Raw genomic sequence first — 12,646 nt, forward strand, 5'->3', positions numbered from 1 at the left:
TTTTTTTTAATTTTCTTGTTTTAAAACTGTGAATGGCCTCAGTGTTGCGCAGTATGGGCGTAATACAGTTACAAAGGAGGACTTTGTGACCGTATGCTATGATCTATTCCGATAGACATCAGATCTCTGCAAATTGGGCCTCATGGAAAAGGAAATGGACTATTCTTAAAGAAACAAAGATGGGAAGTACTTGACAAAAATATATTAAATACTGTATGAGCTTTTTTTTCAGCTGCTATCAGTCTACTGAACCCCCAGTTATTTTGTTCACTCAGGGTTATCGAACTGATAACCATTTGAACCTTTCTTCTCCCAAATCCCAAAATGGAGTGGCATTTTTGAGGACAAAGTGGAATAAAGAAGCCTTGCATAACATTTTAGTGTGATTCTAAATGTCCTGTTTACAGAAACCAGACATTGTTTTTTTTGTAGATTGCAATTTAACAAAAATTAATTTGTCAACTTAAAAGTTGTTTTCTCTTTTTTTTTTTTACAAAATCCATTCCTAAGCACAGTATATTTACTGCTGCATAATGAATGAGCAAATTCACTTTGACTTTAATCAGAGACTCGCTCAAGCTGAAATAGCACTAATGATGAGACATGCCGTTTGTTTCTTATGAGAAATTTAGTTGAGATTATGAGAAAGTAACAAAGTTTGATTTTTGGTATCACAAAACAAGACAAAAATAAACTATAATAATGTTGCTATGACTTTCTATGGTTTTTGTACTTAATGATACTACAACAAGGATGAAATATTATGTTTCTCCAGATTCTTAGCTTATAAGTCAATGACCTTACCCTATATGTTTTTATAGTTTCATTTTACTTTGTTATTTGGATGTATTTTGGTGAAATGGCTGATATATTTGTGCTGGTATTTCATGTGTCTCCGGTGGCCTTTCCATATTCACAACACAAGTCTATTGGTTTTTCTTGTATTTTGTCTTAAATGTTGCTTTCTCTCTCCATTTCTCTGTTTATTTAACCAAACTTATTCAAACTTACTATGCTTGCTAACTTAACTATACTTATTTTATCTAAAGTATCCTACATGACTCATTAGATGCTAATAGGCCTCTTGTTTGAAACTAAATATTAGCATTTAATAGCAGTCTAAGCCATTTAAACTTATTTCAGTTTCAGGTATGGTATGCATAGTATCTTTCTCTCTCAAGAAAAACATTTCCTTTATCACTTGAAAAAGCATACTTAAATTTGAATCTCTCGGCAGAGAGCACAAATCTAGCCAGCAGCATACAGACACCTTTTATAAGGACTAACATGTATTTGGCCTGGCCTGAGCACTCACAGCTTGGGTGTATTTGCTTTTCCTTGTTTCCTCGGGAAGTTGTAATTGCCAGTTCACTGTGTTTTACTGGCTAATGTGTTTAAAATCGGAATTAGATGACTGATTTCAAGGTTTGCCTAGCACACAAAGTGTCATTCAAAGTGTCATTCAAAGTCCCGTCTCGACTTGACGAATGTCACTTCAGCGAAGCATGTGGAATTGGTTATTTTGTTTGGATATTTTTGTATTGCTGAAACGCAGTAGTATAGAGAAAATGTTTCCAACCTTTTCCACAGTGTGTTTACAACAAAAGTCTATAAGTCTAAAGTATTTCACTGAATTTGATTCACTTCCTTACAATCTAAAAAATATCCTTTTTTACACTGGTAAAATTTACTGTCAATGTTCCAGTTACAGGATGCCTGTATATTTTACAATTTATATCTGCGTTTCATTAAGTTATAATGTCTAATAATATATCTACTTTAACTACCATTTTTACCTTAAAATGTACTGATAATAACCACCACAATAATACAGTTGGCACAATAAAAAAGCCACAAGATGAATTATATTATAAGCAGCCTGTTTGTAAAACATGGTCAATACTCGTATATAAACGGTGCACAGGGTCATACACACAGACAAAACACCATCAAGGTAACATACATGACACTAAAATAATGCAATAAATATTAACTAAATAACATAAAGTGCAACACAAAACACAATAATATACATATTGAAACAAAATTATTCATTAAAAAAAAAAATGTAAGCATATGTGCTATGTATAGGACGGACTTTTGAGAGTCCTTTTACTGTTGTTGTTGTTTTTTTTGTTTTGTTTTTTACTGTAAATATGCTAATTTGTAGTTTTTACTTTAAAAAAAACATAAATTACAGTAAAATTTTCTAAATAAAATTACATAATGTGATGTTAAACCATTTACAGTTTTTCACTGCATATGTAAAGGACCGTAAGTTAACTTAGTTTACCAATTAACATGTTTTTACTGTCGCATTTTTTACAGTATTTTTCTGTAAAAATTAGAAACATTTGTGCAGTGTGTGTTTGCTGAAATTGGTACCAAAAAAACATGAAATTTTACTGGTATTAGTACTGACTACTGAAATTTTGGTACCATGAAAACCCTAGTACTGCATACTAAATGCCATGCCAATATGACATCAGTTTAGGCGTTAAACATTTAAAGTAAAACGCTCTTCTCATTTTTAATGTGTTCTAGGTCAGCTTTTTTATAAATATATAAAATGTTGTACAAGTATAATATTAGGCAACATTTATTTATATGCATTTTTCTCCATTTTTATATTTCTCTTTTACCTTAGTATTTCCATTTTAAAAGTTTTTTTCGAAAATATATACCATTTTCAGGACAAATTGGAAAGTTAAATCCATTAGTTTTCTGACTAGTGACATTTAGTTTTGTCACATTAAGTAAGAGGTCCACACAGATGTATCTTAATATTTAGTGCAAGAAGATTTTGGCTCATGTTTGGCCGCGAGGGGATCGTTTCATCCCTCTTCATCACATAAATGCGATAGCAAGCTGCGGATTACTTTGTAAGCCCTCATCTTTTTAATTTCCTTTGGGACAGCATAGGTTCACCTAGGTGAGATTTTAAATTGGTGAAAGTGTGGGTGGGACCAGATATTATCTTCATTAGTGGAGCATATCCCTAAGGCTCTGAGCTTACTGCCTTTTTTTTAAAATGTCCCTCTTAACACTCCCTTTTAACTTAATGGCTTTGAACTTGTGCAATAGCAATTGATTGTTGTCTTCTTCCAGGCACCCCATAATGAATACCTTGTTTGCGATCCTTCATGAATTCTAATGAATGAACTCTGCTTGTTTCATTCTGCACCTCTGCTGAATACATTGTAGACACATTTTCTTTTCTTCTATTAATGTCTATTGATTGATCAAGAATTGTAATTTCATTCATTAATATTACAGTAGACCCTCGGGTTAATGTTCCTTATTCATGTGTGAGATGAAGGTAATTCACTTCACTCTGCATTTAATTGTAGCTTTTTTGCTCTTACACCAGCGACATCTGCATCTTTGGAGTTGTTTGCCTGGCAGTTGTAGCTCTGGTATTTAAAGTGTGCATCCAGAAATGACACATACAGTGTGCATCAAAGGCTCATGGGACATTTTTCAACCTTTCACACACAGTAGTACCATGTGCCACTATTTTATATTATACTAAAAGAGCAAGAGCCTGTAAAAATTCTGTTGTACTCATCACATATGGCCTGTAAAATACATTGAAAACTTTTGCCAGATGTGTGGGCTTGACTATTTTTTGTAACCACAACTACTGACAACTGGACTCCAGTGGTCCAAAGATACATAACAGCAAAGGATGCAGTTTACTGGCAAGAAAAGGGAATTAGAAGATAGCGGAGAATGTGTTTAAAAATTAACAGTCAGAAATGTAACAAAATCCTTTACGTTAAAATGCAAAGTATTTGTATTTATTTGTTTATCTTATCTGTTTTAACTTATTTTAAATATTTAAAATGCATCAGTAATATATTTTGTCCTTACAGTATAGACAAACATTTGAAAACTTCTACTCATGCTTTATTTTCCCTTTTTTTTCCCCCCATTTCCATTGATAACAGCTTTGCACACTCTTGGCATTCTCTCAACCAAATTCATGAGCTAGTCTGGAATGCTCTTCCAGTCTTGGACTGTGATGAAAAATTCTCATATACTGGACGCATGTTGGCTGCCTTTTTCTTCACTTTAGTCTTCATGGTCCAACTAAAAATTATTATTATTATTATTATTATTTTGTAAAGAAACTCATACAGAAGCATTCTACAAAATTTCAGTAAATTTAGCCTAAGCCTTAAGGTCATGAGAAACACATATTCAGTTAGGTGTGTCTATATTTTAGACATACCAGTGTGTCAAAAAAAAACAAAAAAAAAAACAACTTTCTGTGGAACCGATAGTACCAAGTACCAGGTATATTTGGTACCTGCCGATAGACGCTGCTTTTAAGCGCTCTCATTCACGTTTGTTTGAGGGCTCTCTGAGCATCAAAGGTTTCTACCTACATGTTTTTACAAGTGTTGAGCATTGTAGCCAATCACAATCATATCTGTTGAGCACATGAGCATAATGGCCTATCAGAGCTGGTAGCCAGTAAGTTAGTCAGAATCCGCTTAACATCACTGAAAACTCGGATTTTGTTTTGTTCAAGTCCTTTCTTTATAACCAACAAAGTGTAAACACAATGTAAATGAGACATTTAATGTACAAAAAGATAGCTTTTTTTATTATAAAGGGAGTTTTCACAAGAGTGCAGAATTCAGTGAGCTTGTGTGCTTCAGAGATTGACAGCCTTAGTGATTATAAAGGAAGGGCTCTTCTCTTTCTGTTTATTACCCATTCACAATCTGAATACAAGTTCTGTTTGTCATGCTGCAAAGTTCTTGGATTGGCAACCATATATAAATGATACAATTGAATCTGAAACTGCAATGATTGACAGTGATAACAGGTGAGACAAAATGGGACAAATTTTTAAAGTACTTAATGCTATGGTACTGAAATTAGTACCGAGAACTGTGAAATTTTAATGGTATTAGTATCGACTACTGAAATTTTGGTGCTGTGACAACCCTAGTACTGCATACTAAATGCCATGCCAGCATGACATCAGTTTAGGTGTTAAACATTTGAAGTAAAATGCTCTTCATTTTTAATGTGTTCTAGGTCGACTTTACGCCATGCAGACAGGAATGAAACTAGATAGCAAAACTCCAGAGTGCCGAAAGTTTCTTGTGAAACTAATGGATCAATTGGAAATGGTAAGTCCTAAAGAGTTTTTTTTTTTTTTTTTTTTAATAAACAGCTTACCTCAAACTCATTAAGCATGCTATTCAACTGATCTGATCTCAATCCTAACGTGATCTTTATTTAAAATCAAAAAAACAAATGTATTGCCTTATGCATCTTGCAATATGTTGATATTGACAGATCACTTTGATTCTACACTCATGCTTTGACTGGTTTTGTGTTTTGTTTTTGTTTGTGTGGCTTTAGCAAAAAGTGTTGAGTGACCTTTTGTACTAAGGCCACTGTGTTCTCATCCCTGTTCAAAAGGCTGAATTTATAGTTCTCCTCAAAAGGGGAGCAGGAAGCTGAGGAAAAAAATGCCTAGGTACTATTATAGCCATTTCAGGAACCAATTAGACAAGCGTGGAGACCCTGCAGTCTCCAGTGCTCGCTTTTACTATCGCCTTGGCTCAGTTCATTAAATGTCACAGAAACGGGAAACAACAACCTGTGGAGACCCAGATCCTGGTGGGCACATCCGGTCAAAAGGTCTAAAGCATGAAGAGTACTTTATAGTGAACTCTCTTTTAACACCATACAATGAAAAGATGAAGCTCTGCTCTTTAATTATGGTCTGAATCATCCATCTGTCATTTAGGGGATTATGTGCACAAAATGTACTTCATAAAGAGAGAAATCCATGTATCCATTAAACTTACAACTTTTTTTTTTATTATCTGTTTATAGATTATGTATAAGTTGTGAGCTTAAGCAACCTCATTCTTTTTGTTTGTAGAGAAAATGTTTTGCAGTGCTTTTATAAAATTAGACTGGTTCAAGTAGCTTAACTTTTATTTATATCAGTGGTTCTCAACCCTAAAATGGTTCACAGGCCTATCCTGAAAAACAAAACAAAAAAACAATGCTAAATGCATATAATAAAATCTAGCTAAATATATAATTGTTCATAGTTGAATAGCAAGATAAGTAGGCTTATATAATGTTAAAAAAGGAAGTTAAATCTCATATATTTTGTTTATGCAACATCCAGTCAAACTCAAGGTCAAATTCATCTGTCAGCTAGTAGAAGCTACTTCTAGACAAATTTGGTAAATGATAAAATGGACAGGTTGTAATATGCCCTCATCCTTGAAAAACAATTAACAAAACTACACAAGCTAAAAGAAAACATGACCCAGACTACAATAAATATGGGTGCACTTGTGACAGAGGTAAACATGATCTAAACTAAAATGCCTAAACTGGAAATTGTTCTGAACCACTTATTTAAATTACTCATATGTCAGCTATTTTTTTTTTAGTGTGAGAAGTAGGATCTATAGCTTTTCGCAGCTTGCTTTTTGTCTCATAGACAAGCTGCGTAATAAGGTTCACTTCACCTATATCTTGCTCTCGTTCTCAATATCAGCAAGTCTCTTGGCCAAAAAACACATAGAACCTTCTACGTTTTTCTTAACAGAACAAGCTTTCTTTTAGTAACTGTTAAAATGACTCCAGTGTTCCTTTTTTTTCCAAGGGGATTTTGAGTAAACCCCACGGAATCGGTGTGCAGAGACAAGATCTAGTTTCGAGGCTTTGATTTAGTGTGCAAAACAGCATCCAATCTCGCTTTCTCTCTCTGTACTGTTTTTGCACGTTTCCTTCCGACTTCTGTTTTTATATTCTTCTGTGATACAGTACAAGTGATGTACTGTGCCTTCACGGTGCTTTTTCACGGAATAGGTAAAAATTTCATTAAAATGTGAACAGTGAGTCCATTCAGGCGCCCAGGTTCCACCTGTTGAAATGTAACCAGTCGTATTTGCTTTACTGATTTTACAAGGAAACCTGACGCTCTCTAGCAGACTGTAACATCACAGAGAGGAAGGCAGAGCCTGACTGGCTGAAGCTTAGAGGTTTGGAATGGCTAGCACCCAAACGCCAAAGTAAAAGACCGGGTCACCGGCGTCTATGTGCTACACGGTTTGCCGAGATCAGGATTAAGGCTAAAAAAATGTGCTTAAAACCTGCAATTCCATTTGATGTCGAAATTTAGAGGACCACCTTTAGAACAGTCTTTATGTAATCACAGTATAAAATTTATTTTAAATGAAGCTACAGCACATTTATTGTCAATGTACCAACATGGAGAAGGATGAAGTCCATGAAGACAAGTCTTGTTGAAAACTCAGGCCAGGAAAACAAATGGATATTTTTGGATTCGGTTTCTGTCTCAGTATTATTAGAAGTGAGGACAGCATGAGCCTACATTAGTCCACGCAATGTCATTGTCTGTTACATTTTAACTGTTTTCTGTGAATTGTGAGGCTACAAATTCATTAGCCTGGTGTCGCTGAAAGGATCATAATAATAGCTGGGTGAATGAGTCCACTAATTGCGCGTGGGCAACTCTCCAGAGGGACCCTCTTTTGCAACAAAATATTAATTACACGAGCCTTCTGGAGTGGAATCAAAGTGGCTGATGCGTCTCAGGAATTAACAAGTCATGCTATGGAAACCAGAGCTTTAGAGAGTAATCATCTAAAGTCTGTCATAAATGGTGCCGTAAACACTCTTTACAGTATTGCTCATGCTAAAACATGCTAATATGACCACATTTGCATAGCACTTTAGATTGTATTAGCATTGGCATCAGTGCTGCCCATGAAAAACTAACTTTTGAGTGGTTCTTTGTGTTTCAGATGAAGAAGGAGCTCAGCGACAATGAATCCATCTCGCAGGAAATAGTTGGCAATGCCCATGTTGAGAATTACGCTATAAAAATGTTCCTCTATGCAGACAATGAAGATCGATCAGGACGTTTCCACAAGTAAGTCAAGGTGCAGGTTGGATTAGTTGGCCTTTTCATCCCCTTAATGTTTAGACATAGGATTTTAAATGGGCACACCTTAATTGAAGTTTCCTTTCACCGAACCATGACACAAAATAATCCCACTGTCACTAATGCACATATAGCGAGTGAGTAGCAGGCTAAAATTAGCAACAAAGCTGGCTCTGTACAAGGTGGTTGCCTGGGAGTGAGACGGCATGGATTAGCCAGGTGTTGCGTTACAGGTCACAGCAGTATAATGAAGCTGTTGTGGACAGTGACGTCATAGGCAGTGCAATGCTGGTAAAGGGTCCAGGAGCTGAATACCTGGCAGTGACTCAGGCCTCAGGTCATACCGACTGGCACTACCCAAGGTATTTAAAGTGATTGTTAGTTTTGTTGTAGGTAGATAAACCTGAGTACACTTCTGTAAAATGTTCACCTAGAAGAAAAAAAAACTCAGAAATAAGCTTCAGGATGTTGTCGTAGACGTAGGAACTTTGTACGCGATGCAATCGCACAGGAAATACCTCTATGTGGATTGCTAACAAAGTCTTATGCTGATACAACATTCCCTCTAAGGTCTCAAAATACATTCTGAAATGGATCAACTTTGGCATTTCGTGCCACATTTGCCCTTATGCTCTTTGTCCTCATCCTGCTGATGAGGTTTAGAGTGAAGATCAGTCTTACCATAGGAAGCTGTCAGACCTGCATACACTCCCTGTCCAGAGGCCACTTTTCAGGATGTATTCATACTTGGGGTTTGTTCAAACAGTGCAAAAGGTGAATCATTGTGTACTTTATGGTTTTACTTATAAAAGGTACTGTAGTTCACGACATTTATTCTCATTCTGGAAAAACAATGCCGGTATTGTCAGCAAGTTCCTTTAAGTTTTCTTGAACATGAATGTATAATCCTAACCCTAAAGGTTTTATTCTAAAGAGGGAATGAGATTTTTCTCACAGTGACCAGAGCGGCATGCCTTAAGTAACTTGTTACGAAATAAAAAGTTTCTCACCTTAGAAAAAAGAACCATCTTGTTCTGTCAGCCATTATACTGTGATCGTAGTGCGTACTCTTCAATTGCAATTTCAATAAGCCTCACCTTATAGGCCTACTGTTTATTCATCATATTCTTACAATTTATGTGTATGTTAAGTAAAGTGGGACGGTATTTATGTGTGTGTGTCAACCATTTTTGTGAAAAAGCAAATTTATTATCATTCTTATTGCCAAATTATATATTATATTAGAAATTATGGTAAATTCCCCCCCCCCAAAAAATAAATAAATAAAATTAGGTTGCGGCTTAATGACCATGGAAAAATGTGGGTCTCATGGCCAAACCAGTTGAGAACCAATGTTCTAGGAAGTTTGGACGGCGGCATGTTTCACTACAGCAGAAGTGCGACTATGATTAATCTGTCCCAGGATGGTGATAGGGAGATTGACATATGGGGTCATTGCATAAGTGTTCATAGGAAATTAAAAAACGCCTAACTAAATATGTCTTTGGTAATTGACATTTAAGCTAGAAAGCAACTTTGGGGTCAGACCCCAAACTTTTGAATGGTAGTGTGTGTGTAAGATCTTTGTTTTACACATCTGCTTTATGAGACCTACAACTGGCTTAATTTTAGTGAAAAGAAGTACTCTGAGAAACTAAATGACTGCATTGCTGTGTTAACAGTTTAATTTGTTTTTGATCACAGAAATATGATCAAGTCCTTCTACACCTCAAGTCTTCTGTTTGATGTGTTGACTGTCTTTGGCGAATTATCAGAAGAGGTGAGTCACTTTTTGTCCCCTACATTTTCAACCGAGTAGGTCTATATTTTGACGCCAAGGCTAGTATGACAAAGTTTTGTGTTGAAGGGACATAAATATGGGCCTGAGATGTGTTTCTTGACACAGTCCCCGTTTTTGATGGCACAGACACAAGCTCGCCTAATTTAGTGGAACGTGAAAACGTCTAATGGAATCAAATACGTCATTAGAGCCATGTTCTCGTGTTCAAATCTGAAAACGGCTACAAAAACATGAAAACGTGGAAATTAATGGGAAACTATAAAAGTGAGCCCAAGGACTGACAACGCCTCACCAGTCTCAATGTACACAGAGGTTTTGAGAGGCCAATTCTTGGCAAAATTGGGCCTGGAAAGTGTTGCTAATCCACCAGTTGAATCTGTGTATTTCCAGTGTGCCTATTAGACCATCCCTACTGGTCGCCATGGCCGCAGATGTCTCTTTTATACAGAGGGGAAGTGGCCTGTGTCCGAAGATGGACAATGTTTCATTGAGTGTTCTTTGCTCCCTAAGGGCCAGACATTTTCCTTACTGTAGAGTGGACTGACTGTTTCAACAATGAGCTCTCAGAATCGCCCTCCATTACTGTGCTGTTTCTGTCTGACAATGCCACAAGGAGTTGTGTGCTATATTAAATTACATGAGGAAAGGGAACTTTTTAGTGCTAGACTTAAGAGGACCCAGTACTGATGTATGTAAAAGTAGAAGTTGAGATGTGAAAGTGCTTCAAGAGTCTGCAAAACCCTTTTAATGGATGTGAGTTGGTGGTGTAATTACATGTTTGAGCACACTTCAGAGCATTGAAAATAAAGTCGATACACTCTAAAGTCATCATCTTTTTAAAAAACAACAACAAAAAAACACATTTTACTGTACAAATTCAATAATTACAGCTCTTATATGAATAATATGCTGAATGCATTGCATTCGTTTTTCACTTTGTGAAAGAATGGTCCTTATGTAAAAATAGCTGTTATTAGGGCTAGGTAAAAATATGGATTTCTATCGATTTTAATCGCCAATCATTTTTATGAATCAATATCGATTCTTAAATCCCGAGAAACGATCTTGCTGAGCATTGTAGAGCGTATCCCACTCATTAAATCACTATAAGTTTTGTGCTTTACTTTTGATATAAACAAAGTCAAATTCTTTGGGCTTTTTTTTTTATTTTTTTTTATGAAATTCAAACAATAAATACTGTTTTGGCGGTCTTTAACGTGGTGTGACAGATACATTACTATTGATAATAATAATCAAAAATGATTTCTGAAGGATCATGTGACACTGAGACTGGAGTGATGCTGAAAATTCAGCTTTGTCATCACAGGAATAAATTACATTTTTAAATTTATTAAAAAAGAAAACAATTTACTTAATTCAGTAATATTGATTTGACTGCACTGACACTATTGGATGAGAACAAAACTGCTGATTTGACTTTTTCATAATTTGTTTCATAAAATGAACTGACTTCAGCTGAATAATGACACTAATGTCTTTTTTTAGAGCTGCTTTACAGCTGAATTTAATTTAATTTGCATCACCGATTCTGTTATTTTTCTGGTTATCACTGTAAAGTTGCTTTGAAACAATCTGTATTGTTTTAATCTATATAAATAAAGGAGACTTGACTTTACAAGGGGGTGTCATCATATTTGGGGGTACTTGACAAAAAGTTTGAAAACCCCAGATTTGGTTATTTAATAAATATTGGTGTCTTTTAATGTATTGCATAAGCCATTCAAGGAATTTTGCAGCCCTTAACTGACATCAAATTAGTTTTAATGCACAGCTTGAGCTTCTCATGTTTTATTGCTTTATTTGACAACAATGCAGAACATCAGTCATTAAACTGACATTTATAAGTGAATGTACCGTAATCATAGTCATGAGTGAATCATTCATCACTCAAGTGTTATCCGGGTCACATCCAGCCAAAATCCTAATAAATCAGATCTGCTCCTTTTATCACCTATTGTTTTGCAGAGAAAGTTCATTAATTGAACATTTCTTATCTTAATAATTCACTGATTGACTCTCCCCTTTTCTCTACTTTCCAGAACATCCAACACAGGAAGTATGCAAAGTGGAAGGCAGCCTATATCCACAACTGCCTGAAGAATGGTGAGACTCCGCAGCCCGGTCCTATTGGAATGGAGGGGGAAGCATATGGTAAGTGCTGATATTATATCTGCTCCCCCAGAATGATCCTGTGACTCCCCTTAACAAAATACAAACCAGCTGGGGGGCTTTCCTTCAGGATTACTGAGTGGCTTTCTCCATGCTAGTCTGTTGTTTCGGAGTCAGTAAATGTTAGCACATTGTGTGCCTTATCAAAGTCCTGAAGAACACAGGAGATGACGACCTGCCCAGTGACCCTCCCCCTGCGAGTCAGCACAGGCTTCTATTTATGTAGTCATTATTTTAACAATCACAGAGTGGATCAGGGTTGCCACCCCTTTTAATAGTGTGAAAATTATTCACTGTTGAGTAGCCTAACTATTTCACAGTCAAGGATAGTCATTAGGAAGGAAAGGGCTGAAGCATTATGTCAAGTTAGGGTTACACAGAGTCAGAATTGAAATGTCTCTTTAAAAATGTTATAGAAAATAAATGTAATATAGTACCTTGTAAACAAAACGTTGTTGATTAAATTGATTTAAAAAAATAAATAAATAAATAAAAAAAGATAAAGTATGTCAGAAGTACCTAAATGGGTTTATAGGAGGACTAAGAAAAGAATGTCAAACAGTAATAGGAAGTTTCATTGTGGTGGCAGCAATTCATTTCTCAATACATTTGTGTGTAAGACATCTAAATATTTTATTTCTCTTTTTCTGACCTTTCAGCATAATTGTGCATCTCTTAATTTAATTGTGGATGACCTG

At 35.6% G+C, this 12,646-nt stretch overlaps 1 protein-coding gene across 1 annotated transcript in view; it reads left to right on the forward strand.

Annotated features, from left to right (window-relative positions):
- Positions 1–12,646, forward strand: part of vta1 (vesicle (multivesicular body) trafficking 1) — a 33,173-nt gene that overhangs the window by 6,555 nt on the left and 13,972 nt on the right. Inside the window, exons 2-5 of the mRNA XM_051876562.1 lie at positions 5,053–5,147; positions 7,818–7,945; positions 9,662–9,737; positions 11,819–11,930. Coding sequence (XP_051732522.1) covers positions 5,053–5,147; positions 7,818–7,945; positions 9,662–9,737; positions 11,819–11,930 — 411 coding nt within the window. The remainder of the gene's footprint in view (positions 1–5,052; positions 5,148–7,817; positions 7,946–9,661; positions 9,738–11,818; positions 11,931–12,646) is intronic.

This window comes from Ctenopharyngodon idella, chromosome 20 (genome assembly GCF_019924925.1).
Source record: "Ctenopharyngodon idella isolate HZGC_01 chromosome 20, HZGC01, whole genome shotgun sequence".
NCBI classification, from domain to species: Eukaryota; Metazoa; Chordata; class Actinopteri; order Cypriniformes; family Xenocyprididae; genus Ctenopharyngodon; species Ctenopharyngodon idella.